Genomic DNA, 23,823 nt, shown 5'->3' with positions numbered 1-23,823 from the left:
GAATTGGAAGTTATTACCATTTTAGGCATTATAAAATAAGAGCTTGTTTTCCAGTTATAAATCCCAAGCAGAAGCAGAACATGGAAACTTTTCCAACTGAAAGAGTACACCTGGCCTCCCACTTCCCTGGCTGCCTAGACTCCAGGACTTTTGTCTCCCAACCTCCAGTTCCCCACCCGAGAGACAGCATCTGAGAGTGTTGTCCCTTCTGTGCTAGTACTACATTCTCAAGCTCAGACATTCCCTCCTCAGAGCCCACCACCCAGCCTGGCCCTCCTGCCTCAGACTCTTTTCCCCGGACCTACTGTTGGCCCTCCTGCAGCTCCCAGGCTCTGGGCCCTATCCTGTCCCCCAATTCTAGCACCCTCTGAGCTCACAACCTCCTCCCCTAGCCTGCAGCTCATTATCCTCCTGCCTGGCCTCACAGAGTCTACCCTGGGCTTCCCCTGCCTCCATGGCCAGGTCATCAAATCCTGGTAGGAAGTCACTGTAGTATGTGAGCCAGGTCCCTGCAGGCTGTGTTCTCTCCACTGCTGCCTTGGCTCTGCGCTGCCCAGGGACCCTGTTTTGTCCCCACCTGGGCCCTCAGCAGACACCCTGGTGCTCTGCCCTGCAGAGGAAACAGACATCCCGCATCTTCCCCCTTTGCCTTGAAATCACTCCTGTCACAGCTTCTCCTATCTCTCCAGGCTGACCCCTCAACCTGGACCCTGGCTCCCTTCCTTCCTACTCCTTCCTGCTCTTCTATCAGCTCCTTTCTCTTGCTGACTTTTTCAGTTTCTCCATTTAAAATAAGTATATACAATTCGCCATGCTGTTCTTTGTGTTCTTATTCCCATTCCTCGGGTCTGCTAGGAAAGCCCATTAGGCCTCTTCGACCTTCTCGCCACCACATCCAGGAGCCGTCCCTCAGCCATGACCCCAGCCTCCCTGGTGAGGTGCCTCCAGGTTCTCTGCTCAATCCTGCGCAGCCTCACTCCCTCTGCCACACAGCCTTTGCTAGGACCTTCTTGGCCGACCCCTAACCCTCTCTACAGCTCTAGCTTCTTCAAGCCCTGTACTCTTCCCTCACCCCGTTTCCAACTCAGGCATATGTATTTTTTTATCAGGTTGACCTTCTGTACCTGCCTTCCTATCCAGTCTTCCCTTCCTTTCCCTCTTCTTCCCTCCTCAAAAGAAAGAAAATGTGCTCCTTTTCCTAGTGTTGAATCAGAGGAACTGATGTGAAGGCCTTCACCCAAGACCCCATCCTCCCAGGCTGAGATCAGTCCCACACCCCCACTCCGACTGCCTCCATTCCCAGGAATCAAGGCTCCTTGACTCCAGCCTGTAGCTCATCCCTGGTCTGTCCCTCCCATCTGCCCACCTGCCTCAATGGCCCTCACTCCTCCCAGAGCACCCTTCCACCTTCCTGCCAGCCCTCTTGTTGCATCTGCACACCACAGCCCCCACCACCACGTCAGCATCCGACAGCCACCCCACTTGGTGGCTTTCCTGATAAAATGTGTCCTTGGCCTCCCACTTCCTAGTGATTTCAGTGCTTTTTCAGAAACATGCTCACGTTTTCTTCCCATCTATGCCGGTGTTTCCACCCCCTGCTGTGGCCTCTAAAGCATCCTGTTCCTTCAAGGCCCATCTCAGACTCTTAACTCCTCAACGGACAGACCTTGCCTCCAGCCTGATGAGGTCTCTCCTGCCAAGGGCCCCACAGGTTTTCTCTTTCCCGTGCTCTTTGGATTTTGTCTTCCCTGAAAGAGCCCATAATGTTCGTGAGGATGAGGAGAGAAGTGGTTCTGATTCTCCAGTGTTGGGCACATAAGTCCTCGGTAAATATCTGTTAACTCCATAAAGAGACACCAGTGTTTCACTATGAACTTGGAGACTCCATCTTCTCTTACGTGGTCCTGAGGAAGCTCTCAGGCGAGCATATAGCTGTGAGCAACCTGATGGCCACCGAGAAAGAGCAAGTTCCAGGCATCTGTCTGGTGGGTGGGGCTGAGTCCTTTAGTGTTTCCTACAGCACTCCATGAACTAAAACTACACGGCCTGCCACATCAGCTCCTCTCATGCTGTTCTGTTAGCTTACATGACAATGGCCACCGCAAAGGTACAACCAGAGGGAAACTAAGAGCAGTCGGCTGCTTGCTGAACCTCATGGTGGCTTGGCAGAAAGTGGTCTCCCGGGACCCTTGGCATTTTTACGCACTGCTCTCCTGGTGACACTTCCATGGAGCTTAAAGAGGGCAAAAGCTGACGTCATGGCTTCGAGAACGCTGGCAGAACTCAGGTGGCCAGTGCCTGAGATGCACAGCCCGCCCTCATTACCGCCTTCCCTCCTTGTGTGTGAGGAGAGCACCCACGTGGACTCATTTGCCCTTTCCTCCACAGTAGACTCACAGAAAGAAAGCAATGTCCATGTTAAAGAGACACTGGAAACAGCTGTTCTGGCCACCTGACCTCACTCAGCTCTCGGGCTTGTTGAAAAAGGCTAGCCACTAGAGACTGGTGTGATTTCAATGATAAGGAGAAATAAACCTGCTCTCCCACATCTTTGCAATGATTCTCCTTCCCCAGCCCAGGGCTGCAGAGAAGGTCTGTGCCAGCTTTTGAGCCACCCAGGTGTGGGGCCATGCTCTTTGCCCATTTCCCTGTGCCCAGATGCCAGCTACCACTTGAGCATGTAGGGTGACAGCCCTATACAGTGCTGAGATTTCTCTCTCTCTCTCTGTCTCTGGCTTCCTTGTACCAACGCTTTCATTCCCACTAAGCTTTACAAATACATTCCACTTGCATCAATGTTATGCCTGTGTTCAACTTTAAAATTATACTCTGAACAGACCTGGTGTGATTCCATATGGAATGATTTACATGCCGGGCAAGAAACTTTTGCTGGCCAACTGCTAGTTGAGTAGTTATTCTAGAGACATTATCAGATTATAATGCTGCCAGGGAAGTTGTTAAAGTTGTCAGATCCTCTGGTCCCGGAGAGCAGGAAACTGTGATGTCGATGCTCATTAGTATGGCTGTGAACAAAGGTCAGAGTAGGAAATAACCGCCCTGTCTTGCTCTTCGCAGTATTCTGAAGTCCATGGAGTTTGCACCGTCCGAGGGAGCTGGGACACAGGTATATGGTCTCACTTTGCTTTTAGTGTGTATGAGTGTCAGCATGGCCATGTCACTGTTTGTCTCTAGGCGAGCTTCACTATCTCGATATTTCTGTGAGACCTCTCGCCCTTAGCTGGCCAATCATGCCTCAAGAACACTTAACCAAGTTAAAGCAATTTGTCTTTATTTAAAAAGAAAAGTTAGTGTTTTCCAAACTGGTAACTCAATTTCGGTGAAATTGTGATTTAAGTTGGTACTAAGAACTTGAATAAAAACAATTTCAGATTGTGTTAAAGATCAGCCCAGAAAGGCTGGCTTGGGAGCTTTTATTATCTACTGAGGCAAGGTGACAATAGCACTTGATAATCTGGTAGCCAATTAAAATTTAAGTAATCTCATGGAATCCTGCTGCTGATGCCCATAAAACAGCTGACTCTTTGTGGCTGGCACCTTTACAATGACTTTCTGACAGGTGTATGGCTCTGCAGCCAATACTATTGCCAGATGAGACATAGGTTTAGACCACTTGAATTTGGGGACAAAATAGAGAATAGTTGTCTAGAAGAAGAAAAATTATTTCAACTGGAATGAATTATTTTGGAAAGGAACCTGAGTATTTTCCATGCGTGTGTCAGTCACCATCGGGAGAAGTCATATTTCTGTAACATGTTGGGTGGGAAGCTGTGGAGCAGTGTGGTCGCAGGGTCTGAGGCCTGAGGAGTGGAGGGTGGCCGCCCGCAGTGAGCCCCACTCTGCCCTGTCTAGGACGCATCCAAGCCCCTGGAGGTGCTGCTGCTGGAGAAGAACCGCTCGCTGCAGTCCGAGAATGCCTCTCTGCGCATCTCCAACAGCGACCTGAGCGGTAGGTTGACAGGCTCTCACGAGCCCTGCTCGGTCCCTTCCGGGGATCGAGGAAGAGGAAGGTGAACCGTGAGTCTGGGCCGATGCATGACGGGAACATCACCAGTTGATGAGAACCTTGACTAATAAGTGTTTGGTCTCCTCGTCCTCCTCACTGCTCCTCTCCTCCCCCACCCCCGCCTGCTTAAAGACGGTCAAAGTGAGACATGTGGCTGCAGAGTGTCTGTGGAGGTCAGTTAGGGCCTGTGTTGCAGATCACAGGAGGGACACTCAAAGGATGTTGGCTTTCTGATCTTTGCCTAGTTGTGTGGCCTCTCTCTCGTGGTGTTCCGGGGCCTGCGGACAAGGTTAGCCCTGCCCTTCCAGGCTCAGTGGAGCCTTTCTTCCTTCGTCAGGTTTTTCTTGGGAACACATCCCCCATCCTTAGCCTTTCTTTGCTCATCCCAAAATGGTGGCGTCACTGACTGCTTCTGGTTTTGGCAGCTGGTAAACCATTTAAAAGTGTCTCGGGCTCCGATGATATTTCATTCTTAAAATGTGCGTGCCTTCGATTGAGTGAACTCGGTGCAGTGCATTCGCCTCCGAGCAAGTGGTGTGAGAGAATCTGTTGGTCCCAAAATGTCAGTGTTTGCTGTTCCTCAGGTGGGGCTCTCCTGGTAATAGTTCGAATGCCAGAGGCCCTCGACTTGTCAACTCTTTACTGTGTGTGGTACCGGCTCCTTGTCACTTTAGGAGTTTGAATCTATGTCAAGGGGACTCTCCAGGCTGCAACGTACAAGAAAGGTGCAAACATGAAATGCATGTTGCTTGTTTCCGGGGGGCCTTGTTTGGCTGATTTAAAAATTCAATTGAAAAACAAACCAACACTGCTCATTGGCCCTTGTAAAATATGCACTTTTTTTCCCTTATGTGGGGCAAACTTTGCATTTTGGTCTTGGTTTTTTTTCCCTTTTGAATCCCCCATAATGCATTATGTTTGCCCTTCCTTGTAGGGTCAGCCAGGAGAAAAGGGAAAGACCAGCCTGAGAGTCGGCGTCCTGGACCTTTGCCGGCGCCCCCTCCTCAGTTGCCCCGCAACATGGGGGAGCAGGCTTCCAATACTAATGGTACACACCAGTTCTCACCAGCGGGGTTAACTCAAGACTTTTTCAGCTCATCCCTGGCAAGCCCCAGCCTACCCCTGGCTTCTACGGGAAAATTTGCACTAAACTCTCTCCTCCAACGACAGCTAATGCAATCCTTCTACTCCAAGGCCATGCAGGAAGCAGGAAGCACAAGCATGATTTTTTCAACAGGTCCATACAGCACAAACTCCATATCTTCCCAAAGTCCATTACAACAAAGCCCAGATGTAAATGGCATGGCCCCGTCTCCCAGCCAGTCAGAAAGTGCTGGGAGCGTCTCCGAGGGCGAGGAGATAGACACTGCAGAAATCGCCCGGCAGGTGAAAGAGCAGTTGATCAAGCACAATATCGGACAGCGCATTTTTGGACATTATGTCTTGGGACTGTCTCAAGGGTCCGTGAGCGAGATTCTGGCCCGGCCCAAACCATGGAATAAACTGACCGTTCGCGGCAAGGAGCCTTTTCACAAGATGAAGCAGTTCCTCTCAGATGAGCAGAACATCTTGGCTCTTCGCAGCATCCAAGGCAGACAAAGAGGTGAGAGACTTTCATGGGTTGGCACCAGCGTGTGAGCCTGTCACAGAGTGCTGTCTGTGTGTCTGTGTGTGATGAAATATTTGTGCATCACATCACGTAAAATTCTCTTCAGCTCTGCACTTTCCAGAGTTCAAGGTCAACTGGCAAGAGTAAAAGTTGTTAGATTTGGGAGATCCAGCCTCTGAAACCCGCTCATCACCTCACATGTAGTAAACTCAATATTTTAGTACTGTGCATTGAATCGGTAGAATTACATTACGTACAATATCTCGGCGTGTTTAGTGTCCAGTGATCAATTGGCCTTGGGTGCTGGCCTCACATGAGGAGGAGTCCTTGAGGTACCAACCAGCCCTAGAGCAGCAGCAGCAGCTGGGGTCCATCCTCACACACAGCTGCTTCCGTCAAGAGAGTGTGTCCTCTCTTCCGCCACACAGAAGGGAGTGTGTCCTGTGGCCAACTCGCTCCCAGTGCTTATGTTCTATTAAGTGATTTATTTAGCATTATAAGCAAAACACGCCTGCCTTGAGTTCAATACATGAAAGTTTCATTAAAACACCCTTCCTACCCTGCCCTCCATAAAAAGATAAAAAGTCAGTGTGGCCCCTAATTGAAAGAATTCCTTCCCTTTCTAACAGCAGGGGATCATTCTGCTAAACCAACAGTGATAGAGAGAGGTAAACTTAGACACGTTTGAAAAACATTGAAATTTAGGCTCAAAACAAATCAAAGGGAGACATTCAAACAGCATCAATTTGCACAAAGCACATCGAGGTTTTTATGGCGATGTTAACTGTCTTTGGATGATTAATGTGAGCTTTGTCCCGGGGGCTGGTGGGCGAGTCACTTGGCGGCAGTGCTCCCTCTGTTTGCCCTGGTGGCGTTGGTGCCACAGGCCGCCGGTGCGTCTGATCTCCTTTTGCAGCAGAGGCATGGCCTCTGAGGCCCATCAGCCAGGGAAGGGCCTCTCAGAAGTTTCTAGTAGCTCCCAAATTGCACAGGAAACCCCGAGCCCTCTCAGTAGTTACAGGTGACTCAGATTTCATGTCACGCAGCCCATATCGTCAACACCACCATCCCCCTGATTGTTTTGTTCTTACCACACTTGTTTTTCAACAGAGAATCCAGGCCAGAGCCTGAACAGACTATTTCAGGAAGTACCGAAACGAAGAAATGGGTCTGAAGGTATGTTGCAGGCAGGTGTTTTTCTTTGCAGTTAGTAACCTAGGAAGCAGCATGTCCTTAGCTGTATATTTGGGTTAAAACTGTGCAGTGTGATTCTGGCCTGGAACCTGATGGAAAAACAGATAGTAAGTATAAAACAAAGCACGGGTTCAAGTACACAAGGCCCCTTCCTTCTGAGCTGCTTGCACTCCACCGAGTGCAGAAGAGGTGGCCTCCACCACTAAGATTTAGTCCCCAAATAAGAATCCCAAATCCCGTTAGATTCAAATTATACCTTTTCCATTTTCTCAGAAGCAGGTGAAAGAATAACAGTTGTTGCTCTGAGAAAAATCAGGTGACTAAGTCAAATGAGATATTGCTGCTTCCTTGTACTGTCTTTTAATTCTGAAATACGTTGAAGATGCTACAGAGTGGACAAATTCCAATCATAATCAGTTTTCCTGCGGGCCCTGGCTAGCCAACCCCGACCACACTCCTTGGAGTGGCATCTTTAATGGGGCTTGGTCCCAGTGGTATGTGGGTTTTAAATGGTTTGGTGTGGCAGTTTATATTTAATAAGGTAGTGAAAAATTGTGGATGGCTTCCAGAAAGAACTGGGGCCAGCCCCCGGGCCGTAGTAGCTTCAGTACATCTGTATTGTGGCTACTCTGCAAAGCATCACTGTGTAACCAAAAGACTGAATTCTTGTCCTTTAGGGATTTCTGTAGGCTCCTCTCCTCATTCATAAATTAAAAAAAAAAAATTATTATTGATTTTAGAGAGAAGAAGGGAGAGGGAAAGATTGATAGAAACATTGATGGGAGAAAAACATCGATCAGCTGCCTCCTGCACACCGTCTACTGGGGACCAAGCCCACAACCCGGACATGTGCCTTGACCAGGAATCGAACCAGTGACCTCTTGGTGCATGGGACGATGCTCAGTCCACTGAGCCACACGGGCTGGGCTCATTCGTAAATTTTTAAAAGACAGGATGTGATAATAGAAAATTTTAAATTAAGCCTTTAGCCTCTTTACTTTGTACATCCAAATGATTAATAGGTAATCAGCCTCAACCTTTTACCCTTCTTTTCCATTTTTCCTTTTGGGATACCACCCTCAAATACACGTACAGAACCTTGAACATAGCCCCATGTCAAAGCAGTTATTGGAGTTGCTTTTAAATGATTTTGTCTCAGTGGTCCCAACACATGGGTGTCCAGCTTGAGTAAATGTGAGAGCTTATCCCACTGGCCGAATAGCATTCAGCGTCAGGTAGATTCAGCACGAAGCCCTTCATGCATGGGGTCACGGTACCTGCTGTGAATTTGCATGCACAGCAGGTACAGATAAATGGGAGGCCATATCTGCCTCCTTACCACCACCAGCCTCAACTTCTGTGAGATCTATTGATCAGAATGACATCTTTGTGCAGCACTGGTTCTTGTTCCAGGTGTGGGTTTGATGTCATTGGTGTGGCTTCTCCTTGCAGGTAACATCACCACCCGGATCCGAGCCTCAGAGACCGGGTCCGATGAAGCAATCAAGTCTATCCTGGAACAAGCCAAAAGGGAACTGCAAGTGCAAAAAACTGGTATGGATTCTACTGTTTTCCAAACTTAATTAGAATATTGTCTTGGGCATTCTGGTCAGCAGTAGTTAACTTTTCGATTTAAAAAAAGTCAGAATGTATGTTTTCAAGTATTTAGGCAAGTGCAGTAGGTCTTTTGCTATTAGTTACCATTCTTTTTCTGTCATTCTTGAACATTGAGTCACTAAGGTACCCATAGGATCTTGTTGACTTACTTTAGTAGTTCTTTTTTAAATGCAATATAGCCTTTTTGTTATTTGGATATATATTTAACCAAACACTACCAAAAAAGAATGGGTGAGAAATAAATTCTTAACAGCTGCTTTATGGAATGAATGTTGCTAGGAAGAGCAGGGGGTTTTAATGGACGGATGTCCTCCTGCGGTCCAGATCTAGTCTGCCTTAGGAATTGGCCCCGAGCTTCCTGAGAGCTGCCTCCTCTAAGAGGAAAGAACTCCCACATTTCGGCATTTCTCTGCTTGAGTTTTGAATGAGAAGCGCGCCATGCCATAGATTCAGCTCACACCGCTGGAGAGGAAACTGGGAGCCTGAGTTATCTTAGGCATGAAGCCCTGCTCTGCAGAGCCCCTCCTGCTCCTGCTAGGCCTGGCTTCGGGCAGCTGTGGCAACTGAGGACCGGCCACCCCCATGATCAGGAGGTCCTCTCCCCAGGCTGCCCACTCCCACATTGCTTGTTCAACGGGTGAGCTCAGTGCTCCCTCTGGGAAGCAGGCCTGGGCTGGGCATTTTTAGCTACCTTAACCTAGGTCTTCAAACCAGTTCCTCACAACAACCCTGGAAAATAGATTTTGTTATCCTATTATTCCTGATTAGTACGCTGAAAGTTAGAATAATTTGCCCAAACTCATTAACTGATAGACTCTGGATGGAAAACTGGATCTCTCAACTCCTGTCCCAGCACTTTGCCCTCTGTTGCCACTTGCCTCCTTCCAGATATCCCAGAGTAGTAGGAAATGACTCCTGTGGGATCAAGCCTGCCAATGGATAGAGCTTTCAATTTAGTATGTTCTCACCCTCAAGGCCAGAGTTGAGGTTTAAGCCAGTCCCTCCTCTGGGTGGCAGAACAAACAGAAAGCTTGGCAGGGCACCCCGGGCAGCATAGGAGATACCCCCGAAAAAAAAGGCCCACCTCGAGGTGTATCATCTTCTCTCCTGAAGATGTGGTACTGCCCTCACCCGGAGGATGCTGTGAGGGTCATGTGAGTTGGAAAAGGGAAGGCCCTCTGTTAACCAGTAAAGTTGAGTCCTCAAGAGGCATTAAAGGTTGTCACTGTTGTTTGAGGCATATTTCAGCGTCATTTAAAGGAGAAGAGCCAGTTTGTATGACTTCCTCCCCCAAATATGAAGGCACATTACAGAGCTGGCTCAGCCAGAGGGAGCGTTCAGCCCAGCACCTCTCAACCAGGGCCTCCCTCCACAGTTCCCTGGGAGCTGGTTGAAAATGCAGGTGCTGGTCCAGCCCCACACTTGCTTCTCAATCACACACTGCAGGGCTGGGGCCTGGGTGTGTGCATCTTAAGCGCAGCTGGTGATTCTGGTGCACAGCTCGAGTTAAGAATCCTTGATCTAGTCCAGTGGTTGGCAAACGGCGGTTCGCGAGCCACATGCAGCTCTTTGGCCCCTTGAGGGTGGCTCTTCCACAAAATACCACGCCATGGTAATAGACGGCGAGTCTATTTTGAAGAAGTGGCGTTAGAAGAAGTTTAAGTTTAAAAAATTTGGCTCTCAAAAGAAATTTCAATCATTGTACTGTTGATATTTGGCTCTGTTGACTAATGAGTTTGCCGACCACTGATCTAGTCCATTACCCATCCCAAATTTACAGATGGAAATCCTGAAACCCAGTGATGCCTTGTGATTCCCCCAGGATCACAGCCCGGGATCCCTGCCCATTGCCCCTCATTGTGGGGTTCGGGTTGCTGGCCACACAACAGTCACCCACCCAGAAGAGAATCTGGGCTAACCCAAATACGGTCACTTACACTGGGAGACTGGTCTCTCATCAATATTGTTAACACTGTTTCTAAAGTTTGACAAAACCACTAGAATTTTAGAATATAGAAAAACCACAAGAATTGTTTTAAATCATCAGGGAAAGAAAGTCCAGGATGAGTGTCACTGACTATTTGCGTACTCCATCTCTCTTATCACACAAGATGCACGAATGTCTCACTGATGGGGCACATGCTAGACAAATAGAGCTATGCAGTTCTCCCAAGTAATCCGCACTTTGTGGCAGGTCAAGTTAGGAAGAAGTGGAGTGAAAGAAGCATGCCTCCCTGGAGAGGTGGCGGCTGGGCCACCGTCTAATCTCCTCTGTGTTTGTTCCATGCAGCAGAGCCCACCCAGCCTTCTTCCACATCCGGCAGTGGGAATTCCGATGACGCCATCCGTTCCATCCTGCAGCAAGCCCGCCGAGAAATGGAGGCCCAACAAGCTGCCCTCGACCCCGCCTTAAAACAAACACCACTGACACAGACTGACATTGCCATCCTGACCCCCAAGTTAATATCCACCTCGCCCATGTCCTCAGTATCCAGCTACCCTCCTCTAGCCATCTCCTTGAAAAAGCCTGCCTCCGCCTCCGCCCCTGCCCCCGATTCCAGCACCCCCACTCTGCCCAACCCCCCAGCCCTCAAAAAGGAGTCCCAGGACGCACCTGGACTGGACCTCCAAGGAACCACCGACTGTACACCGGGTGTCCTGCGACACGTGAAGAACGAGCTGGGCCGCAGTGGCGGGTGGAAGGACCACTGGTGGAGCACTGTGCAGCCGGAAAGAAAGAACAACCCTCCTTCCGAGGAAACAAAGGCCGAAGAATCCAGCAGCGGGAAAGAAAAAGGTGGCAGCAGTCAGGCGAGGGCCGAACGCAGCCAGCTCCAGGGACCCTCTTCCTCCTCCTCCTCTGAATACTGGAAAGAATGGCCCAGCGCCGAATCACCGTACTCCCAGAGCTCAGAGCTGAGCCTGACCGGAGCCAGCCGCAGCGAGACACCCCAGAACAGCCCCCTCCCCTCCTCCCCCATCGTACCCCTGTCCAAGCCCACCAAGCCCTCTGTCCCTCCACTGACGCCTGAGCAGTATGAGATCTACATGTACCAGGAGGTGGACACCATCGAGCTCACCCGGCAGGTGAAAGAGAAGCTGGCCAAGAATGGCATTTGTCAGCGGATCTTCGGGGAAAAGGTAAGGAATTCGATTTGGGGGCTTGTGTTTTCCCATCTGTTTTCATTGCTTAGAACTAAGTATCTAGAGGACATTGCTGTCACCCATTGCATTAACCAACGAGTATAATGGGTTGTCCACTCCCAAACTTCTGGAAAGGCTGGCTGGTGAATGTTCCCTTTGCTGCATCCCGTTGGGGACCAGGATCTGGGCTAGACCCTCTCACCAACTGTGCTCCTTTAGACCACTTAATCACACTGTGAGTGGGATGGTAAAGTTGCCATTGAACAGCCAAGGAAACCGAGGCTCAGGGAAGTTAACTGATTACGTGCCGCAAGCTGACAGGTGACTGAATTAAAGGCCTGCCTCTGCTGCCAAGTGCAGCCCAGAGGCACCTCTGCAGGCTTCTTTGGCCAAAAAGGGATCTGACAACAAAGAAAGACGACCAGCGTGCAGAGAACACCAAGGCTATGTAAAGCATAATTGCACCTTTCTCATGATTCAGAGGGCACTGAGGTACTGTCCAGCAGGGATTAAGTGACTTGCCCAGGAATGCATGGCTGGAGATGGTCCGGGCAGGGCTGCCCAGGGTCCTGGAAGCCCTTGTTTCCACACCATCCTTCCCTGGCTCACAGTGGCTTGTGGATGAGCTCCCAGACCCTTTCTGTTCTTGGCACTTCCTGGTAACCAGATTCTGGATAATGGGGATTTACCAGGCCTGTAAATCCTCCTATATAATAAAAGGCTAATATGCAAATTGACTGAACGGCAGAACGACTGGTTGCTGTGATGTGCACTGATCACCAGGGGGCAGACGCTAAATGCAGGAGCTGCCCCCTGGTGGTCAGTGCATTCCCACAGGGGGAGCGCCTCTCAGCCAGAAGCCGGGCTCATGGCTGGCGAGCACAACAGTGGTGGCGGGAGCCTCTCCGGCCTCCGCAGGCATTGCTAAGGATGTTTGACTGACGGCTTAGGCCCGCTCCCTACGGACATCCCCCGAGGGCTCCCGGACTACAAGAGGGCGCAGGCCAGGCTAAGGAACCCCCTCCTATACCCCCACCAGGCCTCTAGTATAAGATAAACATAATACCCCAGGATCATTTTAGATCAAGTAATAAATGCTGAGCATAATGAGAAGTGCTTCATTCCCCTAAAAGGCAGCCTCCCTGAAGGGTGTGTGGCTGGGTCAGCAGTAGCCTTCAAGGGGCCTACCCAACCACCCCTACCCCCACACTGTCCTGCCTTCACTTCAATGGTTGCAGTGTGGTGCTATGAATCCTTGCAATATCTGATTGTGATCTCTTTGTCCTGATTTTTTTAAAGGTGATGGGGGAATAGAAATGAGGATGAAAATTTAAAGTCCCTTGAAATTTCTAGTTCAGTGTTGTAAAAATATCATTTGAGAACATTTAAATAGACATTTGTGCTCATGCCTTAAATTTAGCAAACTTAATAGTGTTGAACTTGTTTGGCCCACAAGTGCAGTTTATTCTGAAACTTGAGAACTTTTCAAAAGACTGATCGGATGCAGCCCCTAAATATCCCTGGGCTGCATCTGTGTCCTGTGGCGGGTGTTTGTGCCCATACATATGTATGGCCATATGTGAGCATAAGAAAACCCAGGAATGTATGTGCAACTCGCTGATTGTCTACAGCGTCTTCCTCCCAGAATGGCTCCCCCGTTGCTACCATCTCACCTCTGGGCCCCTACCGTAGAGCAGGATGGGATCAGAGAGAGCAAATCTTTCTAAATGCCAACTTGGCCCAGCACCAGCAAAAGAGACTGGCAAGTATCTGCTGCTTCTGCCTCTAAAGGGGTACTTGGCTTTAGCACCTCAGCCTTTCCTGGTGCCACCAAGCGAAGAGCAAGATGATTGCAATGTTTCCTCTTGGGTTGTCAAGACAACGACCCTGCAGCCTTGGCAGGATGAAGACCCCACCCCTCCCTTTTCCAGCCTGCCTCTCCCTGGGAGATAAAAGCTGTGACTATAACTATGGCTTCTCATGCCAGGGCAGCAGCCCACTGGTGACCTTGAAAAGTATTCCCCACTCCAGGCTATCCCCATTCTCCAAGCACTGGCTTTCTGCTCCTCCCAGAAGCATCCTCTGTCTCTGTCACACCTCCCAGTGTCCATGCATATCACTACAGCATTTTGCGGCCTCACGCTCACCCCTGAGTGCTGATGCAATGGTCTTTGTCTGCCACTCCAGGTGCTGGGCCTGTCCCAGGGCAGTGTCAGTGACATGCTGTCCCGGCCGAAGCCATGGAGCAAGCTGACCCAGAAAGGCCGCGAACCCTTCATCCGGATGCAGCTCTGGCTAAATGGCGAGCTGGGCCAGGGCGTCCTGCCAGTCCAAGGACAGCAGCAGGGGCCAGGTGAGGGTAGCCCTGGGCTGCTGCAGGGAGGGAGAAGGGGCATCTGGGCACAAGGCGGCCAGCCACTTGGCACGCAAGAAGAGAACTGCCCCCCTTCCTGCACCACCTGTTGCTATGGACTCACTTCACTTTTTAGGAGAGAGAAGATTGTGCCTAGCTAATTTTATAAGCAGCAGAAAATGAGTTACCAATTAAGGAAATGCTGTTTATACATAAATATAGGTAAAAGTCAAGTAGCTAAATCAGGGGATCAGGAAAGATCAGCCAAAGGCATGGAAGTGAAAGCTGTGATGGGCGACAGCCTCCACTTGTTCCCCAGCCAGGGTTCTACCTTCTACCAGCAGCACTTTGCCTGCCTGTGTGGACCCTGCATTCTGGCCTCTCCCATAAGGAGTGGGGAACCCTCCCTTAGGCCTTTGGGACTTTATGCTGTCCCCCCTCTGCTAAACTCAGTTCATTAGAAAGCTTTAAACCCCTGGACTTATTTCCTCATTTAATTGTATTCCTTTTTCTTATTTAGTCCTCCATTCTGTGACGTCACTACAGGACCCTCTGCAGCAGGGCTGTGTGAGCTCAGGTAACTAGCTGATTCCTCTTGTTTTATATGAAATATTTCCCTGCCACATGTTTTCCTGTCCTCTGGTCGGGAACAGGGAGACTCAAAGGGCCCCTCATTCTGGATATGGGAGCTGAAAACATGGTAGGCTGTTGGCAAACTGTGTCCTCGTGGTTGTAGTTTCTGATGGGGAGAGAGAGGATCGGCAGCTGAGTACAGAGTTCCTGCAGCCTTTTCTTGCTCCTTGCCACATTCTCTCATCAGTGTGTCTGTCTAGGTGTAAAGCCTTGTGTTCATGGCTGGGGGCTGTGGTTCAAGTCAGGACAGATAATGTGCTTGGGACTTCCATTGATAGGAGGGTACAAGGAATGGGCATGCATCGCTCCCAGTGGGGTCATGGTAAGGGGCAGTCAAGTTCCTCTGGAAGATTCTAGGCTGCCTTCAAGCAAGAGGAAAATGAAGGCAGGAAGAGTCGCAGTTCAGCATGTGACTGGATAGAGAGCCAGGGACACAGCAGAGTGGGGCTGAGGCCAGGGATCCAGCCTGGGAGTAGGTGATGGAGGGCCTGTGATACGGGCAGAGATGGCATCTGAGATCTGTAAGGTCCTTGAGGTGGCACCTCTGCTGTGCACCCGAGGGCTGGCCCACGTGCCCATGCTCCTAGACCCCCTTCCGGGTCCTTCCTGCCCAGCTTTTCTCACCCAGCTTTCAGGAACAGCCAGCATCACGAGCTGTTCTTTTTTCCTTTCTTTATTTTTCTAAACATCTTGATTAGTCTCCATATCCCATTGATTCATTGAAAACACAAACAAAGCTAAGTGAGGAGCGTGAAGTCCGCCAGCCTGCTGGAAGTTTTACGAGGGAAAACATGTGTAGTGAGGGAACAGCTGGGCGGCAGCGGCCGCTACCACTGCAAGATGCCAAACCCACACACAGATGTAGCCCCAGCACGTAGGTTGCAGCGAAGTTCCCGGTTGGGTTTTTTGTTTGTTTTAGGTATCCCATCTGATTTTGACCAAAATGGAGGTTGGAAGGCTGCATCTTGCCCGAGCTGTAGGCTTCTTGGCTGGTTATCTAAATGGAGTGGTTGTCCATCTGAAGAAGGATCAGGTGGACCTTCCTCTCCCTTCATTTCTGGGCTGGCCCAGTACTGGAGAACTTAGGCAGTACTGGCTCACATTCAACATTCATCAGGGAAAATAATGGGCATAGTTGTTTGTGCTAAAGTTTGCGGACGTTTGCATGGAAAATCAGCCTTGCCTCTTGCTCTAACAGAAAGTTGGCCTCCTCTTAAACTCTCCAGAGCCTTTGCTACCCCATCAGTGTCAGGACTGAACTTGGCAGAATGTGACTAACATTTCTTAGATCAAAACCCCCTGTTCCTAAATAAAACAGGAAATCTCCTGCAGTTCCAAGTTGGTTATGATCGATGCCAAAACCTTCTCTGTGTCCGAAGAAATCTTGGAAGAATGGCTTTTTGCTTTTTGTTGTATAGCAGGTAATCGCTACCGTGCTGGAACATTCATACAGCAGTCACATTTCCAATGTAGGAAAACACACAGGGCTCCTAAGAGGAATGTAAATGATATTTGTAAGCTATCAAATTGCTTTATAAAATAAAGTGATATAAAACTCTTGGGGAGTCTGCAGATTGGAAGAGGGAGGAAGGGGGAGGCAGTGAGCCTCTTGATAAAAGAAAGCATCATAGAACTTCCCAGTGTCTTCTGTAAAGAAGTGGCAGGCGGGCCTCTCCCTGTGTCATCTCAGTAAGACAGGAAATGGATTGCAGATCACTTACCCAGTGCACCCATGGTCGGTCAGCAGTAGGGAAGCCATCCATACAAACAGTGATGGTGATGACTAGAGAAATATGGAAAAATATTTCTCATATCCTAGGAAAATACAAACTTTCAAGTATTATGGTAGCTATGCAAAAATACTTTTCTAGATCAAGAAAGCTAGAAAGTGCTTCAAAATGGGAAGAAAGATCTTTGCACAGTGGCAGGATTGTGGCTGGTAGTTTTCCTTGTTTGAAATTTCTTTACTATCAGTGTTATGCTTTAAGATTGTTTCAAAGAATTAAAGTAGTTGTGCTTTTCAGTATGTGGCATTTAGATTCAAAAAACAGAATTACAATGATGGAAATCATTGGGATGAATGCCTATAGAAGACTCCAGAATCTTCTTGACAGCTTAAAAGAGCAGTGTCTCTGAGGAAACATTCAACATTGCTCCCCCAGAACAGGGGAGTGAGGCCTCTGATCCTAGGATTTCTCCAGGATTCTGAGTCCCTGTTCTCACCATGGCTACCTCAGAATCCTTCCAAGAGACTCCAGACCCAGAAGGATGCTCTGCCTTGGTGGTGGCTCCATGAGGTCTCTACCCCAGGGCAGCTTTGCTCCAGGAAGGTAATTCCAACCCTGAGTTGGTTTATACCTGAATATTGGTGAGAATTCAGGCTGCCAAACTAGCCTGGAGGTCAGATTAGCCTCCCAGGTGCAGGACTTTGGAAGACTTGCCTTCTGTTCATAGCCCTTCAGTAAGAGCTATAGTTTTATTGCCAAGATGGTATGGACCCAATGTGTGGCTCTGTGCTTAGTTACCATGGCGATAGGGTGCCCCAGGAGTGGAATGGCCTCACTCATCTAAACAGGAAACTGCTGACACAGGAATCTGTTTTCCTCACTAAAGAATTCCTGTCTGCCTCTTTCTGCCTAACTCTGTTGCCTCTCAGCATCTCTATTTTCCTTAATGATTTGTATGTCAAACTTGCTAATCAGTGTTATGAGAAGAAGAAACAATGATTGCATCATTTTTTTCCCTCTTGGTGGTTATAACCATTTCTGAATGCTCCTTTGATGATCTGAGCGTTGGGGTGATAGCCTTGGATATTAAGGGAAGTTGTGCCATTTTCAGCTAGTAACCTGTGCTTTTTGTTGAAGACTAAGGAGTGCAGAAGGTTCTATGCCAATCATATGAGTTACCTGTTCATATATTTCCTGGTAGTCTAGTTTTCTACAAACATTTTTGTATTGTCTTCTTGCAAATCCCCCATGTCCAGTGTCATGGGAAGGTGGGGCAGTGGTTATATATAGGGATTCTGATCTAATATGGCAAACCTATTTGAAGGTAGAATTGCAGGTAGTCCTTTGGAATTGATTCTCTAAGTCTCCCTTTTGTTTGTCTTCCACCCCAGGTATCACCCATTAGCTTCCCGATTAGGGCTTTAGCAATAGCAATGCAGGGGGTGGGGCAGAAGGGAGGAACACTTATGTAGAAGGAGAGAGAGGGGTCTAGCAAGACCGTGTTCTTTGCCTGTGGCATGCAGTTATTGCTTACCAGTTAGCAGTGCGTTTAAAGGGAAGAAAGCCTTGAACTGTAATGAAGGGTATGTGTGTGGGCAGGGGTGGGGGTGTCTTTGTAGGTAGTTACATAGATAGGTAGATATGATGTAGTAAACCATTGGATTTTTTTTCTTTTTTATTCCTTAAAGCTCTTCATAGTCACAGTCTCTTGGTGTGATTAATCTTTTTGCCCCTAGGGAAGAAGAAGAAAGAAGACAACTCTAAAGGGGAGGAGGGGTGAGAGGAGGAACGGATTTTCCTGGCTGCCACCTTAGTCATTACATACAGAAATCTGATAGAGGATTGTTGCCCAGTGCATTTGGCTTTATAACTTTTTAATATGGGAGTGTTGCAGCGTTGTAGCTAACAATCATCCACCCCAGTTTCAGATGGATTATTGCAAGCTGTACAAGCAAAAGGATGGCCCATTCTCCTCAGATTAATCACAAAATATCCGGCTTTTTCCCAGTGTGTCGGTCAGGAACTGCGGGTTCCAAGTCTTCCCCACCCATGACAAATTCTGTGGCTCATGTTGTTATTTTCTATCAGCAGAATATCAGTTGCCTCTTGAGAAGACAGCTGCTGTAGTCCGTCTCTAACGTGGGTGGTCCCATGTGTACCCCCTCCCTGACATGATGACCACGGAGCTGTGTGCTGTACATGGCCTTCCACAGCCAGGAGATTTACTGGCCACAACCCCTTGTTAGGGACAGGTCCTTTTAATATGCACTATCTCTTGCTTTGTGCCCATGAGATGACCAGGAAAATATGCCCAGGATTTTTTAACTCAGCAGTAGGATTTGATGCAGCTTCCTTGAATAAGCAATCAGTTCCTCAGTTTTAATGACTAAATCAGGGTGGGGCATTTGTAGGCAATAATAGGAAGAGGATGGGCTAGTTGCACCCCCAGAAAATCCATGGCACTTTCTAAAGCAGGCAGAACCCCATTCACTGCCTTAGACTGGATCTGATTTGATTTTTTTCTCTCTTCTTTTTCATCAGAATAAATCAGTGAAAGTAACTGTTGGTTCTCTCCAAAAAGAATTATTATGACCCTTGTTTTTTGAATAGCAGAAAAGGCTTGACTGTAACTAACTTATACATAACCATAGACAACAGAACAAAAAACAGAAAAAATTCTGGAAAGTGCATGTAAACTAGAAAATGCCCCTCCCGACGCAGGTGGCCACTACGCATCATTTGGCTGGGGGTTCAGCCTTCTACACCCACTGGATATGGTGGCCAAGAGAACTAAGTGCCCCTTCATTTCTTTCTTTCTTTCTTTCTTGGTTGTAACCTGCATTAGGACTTTTTTTTTTTTTCTTTTTAATCAAGAGTGCCATAATAAGGGAATTTTCTACTCTGAGGTCAGAAAGACAGGTTTCTGGATTCAAACACAACCTACCTTCCTGTTGTCTGTTATCGGTTATGTATAGCTGCGGGTGTGTGGTGGGCCCCGTGGCGCTGAGGGAGCCCAGAGGAGGGCAGTGGGTCGTGAAGGGCGAAGGAGTCAGGGAGGAGAACATTCGAGGTGCAGAGCTCTGCAGAACATTCTAGGTGGAGAGGCTCTGCACGTCAAAAAGGGAACTTTTGAAAAAGATGAAAGCATTAGAGGCCCCTAATTCAGAGGCCCTATATTTTTCTTTTAAAGTGACAGTAGGAAAATGGATTGTGGGTGAATTTGTCTTTATGTAGAATACTGTTGCTATTGCTGCCCTAAGGCTTGTATAATAAGAAAGGTGTACATCACGGGATAGAAGGGAGGGTCTTTGCTCTTTGAAGGTAACCTTAATGGCCTGCCCCTTTGGTGGCATTGGCTCACCCAAAACCACATATCACCCCAGTGGTGGCTCCTTTCCCCTGTGGTGGCTCTTTCTTGAGAGGAGGTGAGCCTTGGCCAGTGATTGGTGGCACAGTTCACCAAGGTTCTCACCAGTCCCGTTCTGAAGAAGGCAGGACAGAAGCTAGAGGCTGAAGAGGGTATTTGGAGTTCAGAGGTGAAACCCCTTGCCTAAGACCTTAGCAGGTGGACTACCAAGGGCCAAATTTGTGTCCAGGGAAAGAGCTTCCTCTGCTTGATCTCCACAATCGGAGGCAAGTGTCTCAAGACAACAGCAGCAGCATGGCCTCCAGTGTGGAGTGTGAGTACTGCCTGGCACCTGAGGTGGTACCAACAGCTGCTGAATATGCCCCAGGCAAGCTGGACAGTTCAAAGAGAAATTGTCTAATGCTGCAGGGTAGGGCTTGTGAGGCTCAGAAAACCTTCGTAGAGAAGCAAAGATAACACATGGGGAAAGACGCATACTAGTCAGTGGGCTATGATGGCCCAGCGCTCACAGGGCAGGTCCTTCATCCCCATGGAGAGAAAGACCCTGTTCAAATGGGGGGAGAGATGCGGAGGCTGGCGGTCGGTCGGTCGGAGTATGTGCCCTGGAACCTTCGGCTGAGGCAGGGGTTAGAGCACATCCCCCTGGGTCTAGGTCTAGGAGGTCCTTACCTTGGGTGCCGTGTGGTGTCTTGCTCTGCCATCAGGAAGGCGTCTCCCCCGTGCCTGCCAAAATGGTCTAGAAACTGTACTCTGTGTATTTATTTCTCACCAATGCCTTTTAAGTGATTTTTACCTTATCTTGACTGAGTTAAGGTAAAAAGGGGTTTGGTTGTCTGCAGCTAACTCTTCAAGAGCGATGAGAGGCAGGCTGTGCAGCTCAGCGCCCCTACGAGCAGCCTCAGAGGAGGGCGAGGCAGTGCAGGGGCAGTCCTCACCCGCCTGCAAGCTGCAAGAGAGGAGGATGCACTTCTCACAGTTCCTTTGAAAGGTGATTGGTCATGATGAGCTCCCTGTATTCCCTGTGTGTGGACACTGCTTTGTCAGCTTTCCCAGCCATCCCCAGCATTTGGTGGATTCACAGTGGGGACTGGTCAGGTGATCCTGAAACAGCGCCCTGCAACATTAACACAGGAGGGCAGAGGGACTGTGGAGGCCCTTCCACGCCTGTAACACAGGGGTGGGACAAGCCGAGCCCACCCCGCCCAGCCTGTCCTCCCCTAGAGCACAGTGCACCTGCAGACCCTGCACAGGCATGCCGGGTGGCCACTAAGCGAGATAGCAACTCTGTTTCATCTCAAAGCAGCACATGTCCCTGGGAAAGGCTGCTCCAGCATAAATTAGCCCCCAGAGTTATCTGCTCCAAGAGTGGGATTTGTCGCTGTGCCTCTCCAAAAAAGGAGGAGAGAGTTAAAGTAAGAGATTTATTTCAATGTTTTTCCTATTATGGGGGGAGGGGAAGGGAAATAAGTAAAGTGTACCATTTTTACAAAATTTAAGATTTAAAAGGGCTTCCACCTTTTTAAAAACTAAGTCACCCTCCCTCATCCCCCAGCCCCAGATGCCCTCCCCAGACATGATCATGTTCCCAGTTTCCTGCAGAGAACCCATGCATTAGATATATTTTCCCCTCAGAAGGGCAGGACTCAGGCACTGGGCTTTGCTTTCTCATCTAGCAATACATGGTGGAGACTACTAGGTTAGTACATAAAGTTCCCTCTTTTTACAGCTGTAGGGAATTTCTGTATCGGGATATATCATATTTTATTTAACCAATTACTAGTGAGAGGTGTTTAGATTGATTTCTACAGCAAAACATAAACTATCTTGCAGTAGCCAGCACACATAAGCAGCAGTATGCCAGCAGGCTCAGAGCACACGGCCGAGGGCTCACCCTGCCTCTGCCACTGATGACTGGGTGGCTTTGTGCAAGTGACTTGACCTCTTCTGTAAAATAGGAAAAATAAAGTACCTATGCCTGAGACTGTTGGGAGGTTTAAGTGAGTTTGTGTATAAAAGCCTCCAGAACAGCAGCTGCCACTGCAGCTACTGCCATTATATGTTGTCTGTGTGCACAGATAGCTGTAGAATAATGTATCTGCACACATGAAATGTCATGACTTTGAAACAGAAAAGAAGTCCAGCCACTCATTCCTTGGATGGAAATTATCAAGTGTGAACATTGCTGGGTGGCAGCCAGCACCAGGGTCCACTGAAGGAGGATCTACATGCAGCTCTTCGATTCTTGGTTTCTCTGAAGTGCCATCCATCTTTCGACATTGTCCCTCTGTCTACCATTCCTTGAAGTTGGCCCAAAATCTTGAGCTTTAAGAGTAAGACTGCAGGTCATCACACAGGCCATTTGGGGCAAACCAGTGCTGAACCAGGCCTTCTTGTCTGGACATAGGGTGACTCTTAGCATGGGTGAGTGGCAGAACCTTCCCCATCAAGTTCTCTCAGTTGCTTTGCCTGAATCTTCCGTGCTGGCATGTCCTAACTCCCTTTTTGGAGGAAGCCCCAGCAGGCCCTCATCACAGGTCTCTAGACACATCTCCTTTCTCTCCCTTGTAGACTTTCTTTGGAAAATCGAATTTACAGTACATTGATCATTGAGTACAAGAGGCAAAAATAGGTCATAGGAGCAAAATAGGACTTCAGTTTTCAGTGGTTTAGTTCTAGGGAAGGATGAAGAAGCTTAAATGCCTAAAAATCCTCAGGTAACTTTAAAAAAGTAATTGAAATAAAATGGGGAAACTGGCATATTTGCATCATTTGTGTGCCCTGCACAATGCTAATGCCTTTAATCCTTGATCATGGACGTGATTTCCCCTGTCTTCTGGATTGAGAAAACCAAGGCTCTGGCCAGGGCTCGGGGATGAGAGGCATTCTGCCCCCAGTCAAGAAGGAGGTGGAAGAAGCACACGTGGCCCTGCAGCCAACGGCCTCTCTGCCCTGGAAATGCCGCAGGGCGCCCAGTTCAGGCAGGCTGTCACTCAGCCCTAAGGACTTGATCCCTCCACGATGGGAGCTACACTCAAAAGTCAAGGCCGTGTTGCAAAACAGGAACAAAATTGGGTTTAAATTACAAATGGACAAATATCAAAAATCAAATCTAGGACAAAACCAAAAATGAATAGAAAGTCAGATACCTCAGTTACCCTGGGATGTATCCTGGTGTGTCTTCTGGGGAATCAACAGGAGAAAGGGAAGGAACCTAGCACAAATCATTGGCAAAGTCAGACTATCAAGTTTTGCAACAGAAGGTATTTAATTCACGTGGTCTGTGATGCAGGTCCATGCTGCTTTGAAACCCCTTCCCACCTAAATTCAAGAAAAAATACACAGTGGCCTGAGGGCCTTTCTCTACCAAAGGATTGCCTTACCCTTAAGCTGTCATGTCCTCTCCCTCTCTGTGGCTTCAACCCCTTACGGACTGGCCCTGGGGCCACACTCAGACTCCTCTTGAGGAGTGAGGAGGGGCCCAGATAGATCGGAGCAGCCGGGAGGCTCCCTCGCTGACTTCATCTTGATTTTGTTTCCTTCTTCCCTTTGGAACTGGATTCCTAAATATAGCCAGAGTCTGAATTGGCAGATGTTGCGTTTGTCCTTTACAAGAGGGCCAAAATTAGTCTGTCATTTGGCACCTAAATAAAGCAGCCAAACTGCCTTTGTACCAACTTCATGAGGAGAGACTGAAGTTGTAGCATTTCATTCCCTAAGGGAACTTACCAGAAGCCAGAGCAGCACCTCCAGACCCAAAGGGCTGAGGACAGAGGACACTCAGAGTCCAGAGGGACATGCCATCCTCCGGCTAGACCCTCTCATTCCTGAGTTACCTCAGTTTTGTTCCCCGTGGTTTAAATACCTCACGAAATTGGGAGAGAGGATCAACACTCCTCAGAAATGGCACACAGAGAGTAGCAGTGGCTCCTCTGACTTGGGGAGGAAAAGAACAGTCTGTCCAGAGTGCCTGGAGCTGGGGTAGCAGAGGGGCTCCCCAGGGGCAGCAGAAAGATGTTATAATCAATTACCACATCATAACACTGATGTGTGATAATTACTGAGTGTTTCTCCTGAGATAGTGCAGCATTTGGCTGGGATGCAGTTCTTTCATGGTCCACTGCCTGATTAATATGCAAATAATAGGCTGATTGCATG

General features: G+C 48.7%; 1 protein-coding gene across 4 annotated transcripts in view; it reads left to right on the top strand.

The window, feature by feature from the left end:
- Positions 1-23,823, top strand: part of CUX1 (cut like homeobox 1) — a 365,895-nt gene that overhangs the window by 288,059 nt on the left and 54,013 nt on the right. For 2 of the 4 annotated variants that reach the window (XM_080682652.1, XM_080682651.1), the window contains exons 13-20: positions 3,076-3,124; positions 3,871-3,967; positions 4,959-5,627; positions 6,744-6,809; positions 8,280-8,381; positions 10,735-11,585; positions 13,776-13,941; positions 14,462-14,518. In XM_080682652.1, coding sequence (XP_080538778.1) covers positions 3,076-3,124; positions 3,871-3,967; positions 4,959-5,627; positions 6,744-6,809; positions 8,280-8,381; positions 10,735-11,585; positions 13,776-13,941; positions 14,462-14,518 — 2,057 coding nt within the window. The remainder of the gene's footprint in view (positions 1-3,075; positions 3,125-3,870; positions 3,968-4,958; positions 5,628-6,743; positions 6,810-8,279; positions 8,382-10,734; positions 11,586-13,775; positions 13,942-14,461; positions 14,519-23,823) is intronic. The other 2 variants (XM_080682650.1, XM_080682649.1) reach the window with 1 other exon arrangement.

Source organism: Plecotus auritus, assembly GCF_963455305.1.
Source record: "Plecotus auritus genome assembly, chromosome: 7".
Taxonomy (NCBI): Eukaryota; Metazoa; Chordata; class Mammalia; order Chiroptera; family Vespertilionidae; genus Plecotus; species Plecotus auritus.
The sequence above is the reverse complement of the archived record's forward strand: the minus strand, read 5'-3'. Positions and strand labels throughout refer to the sequence as shown.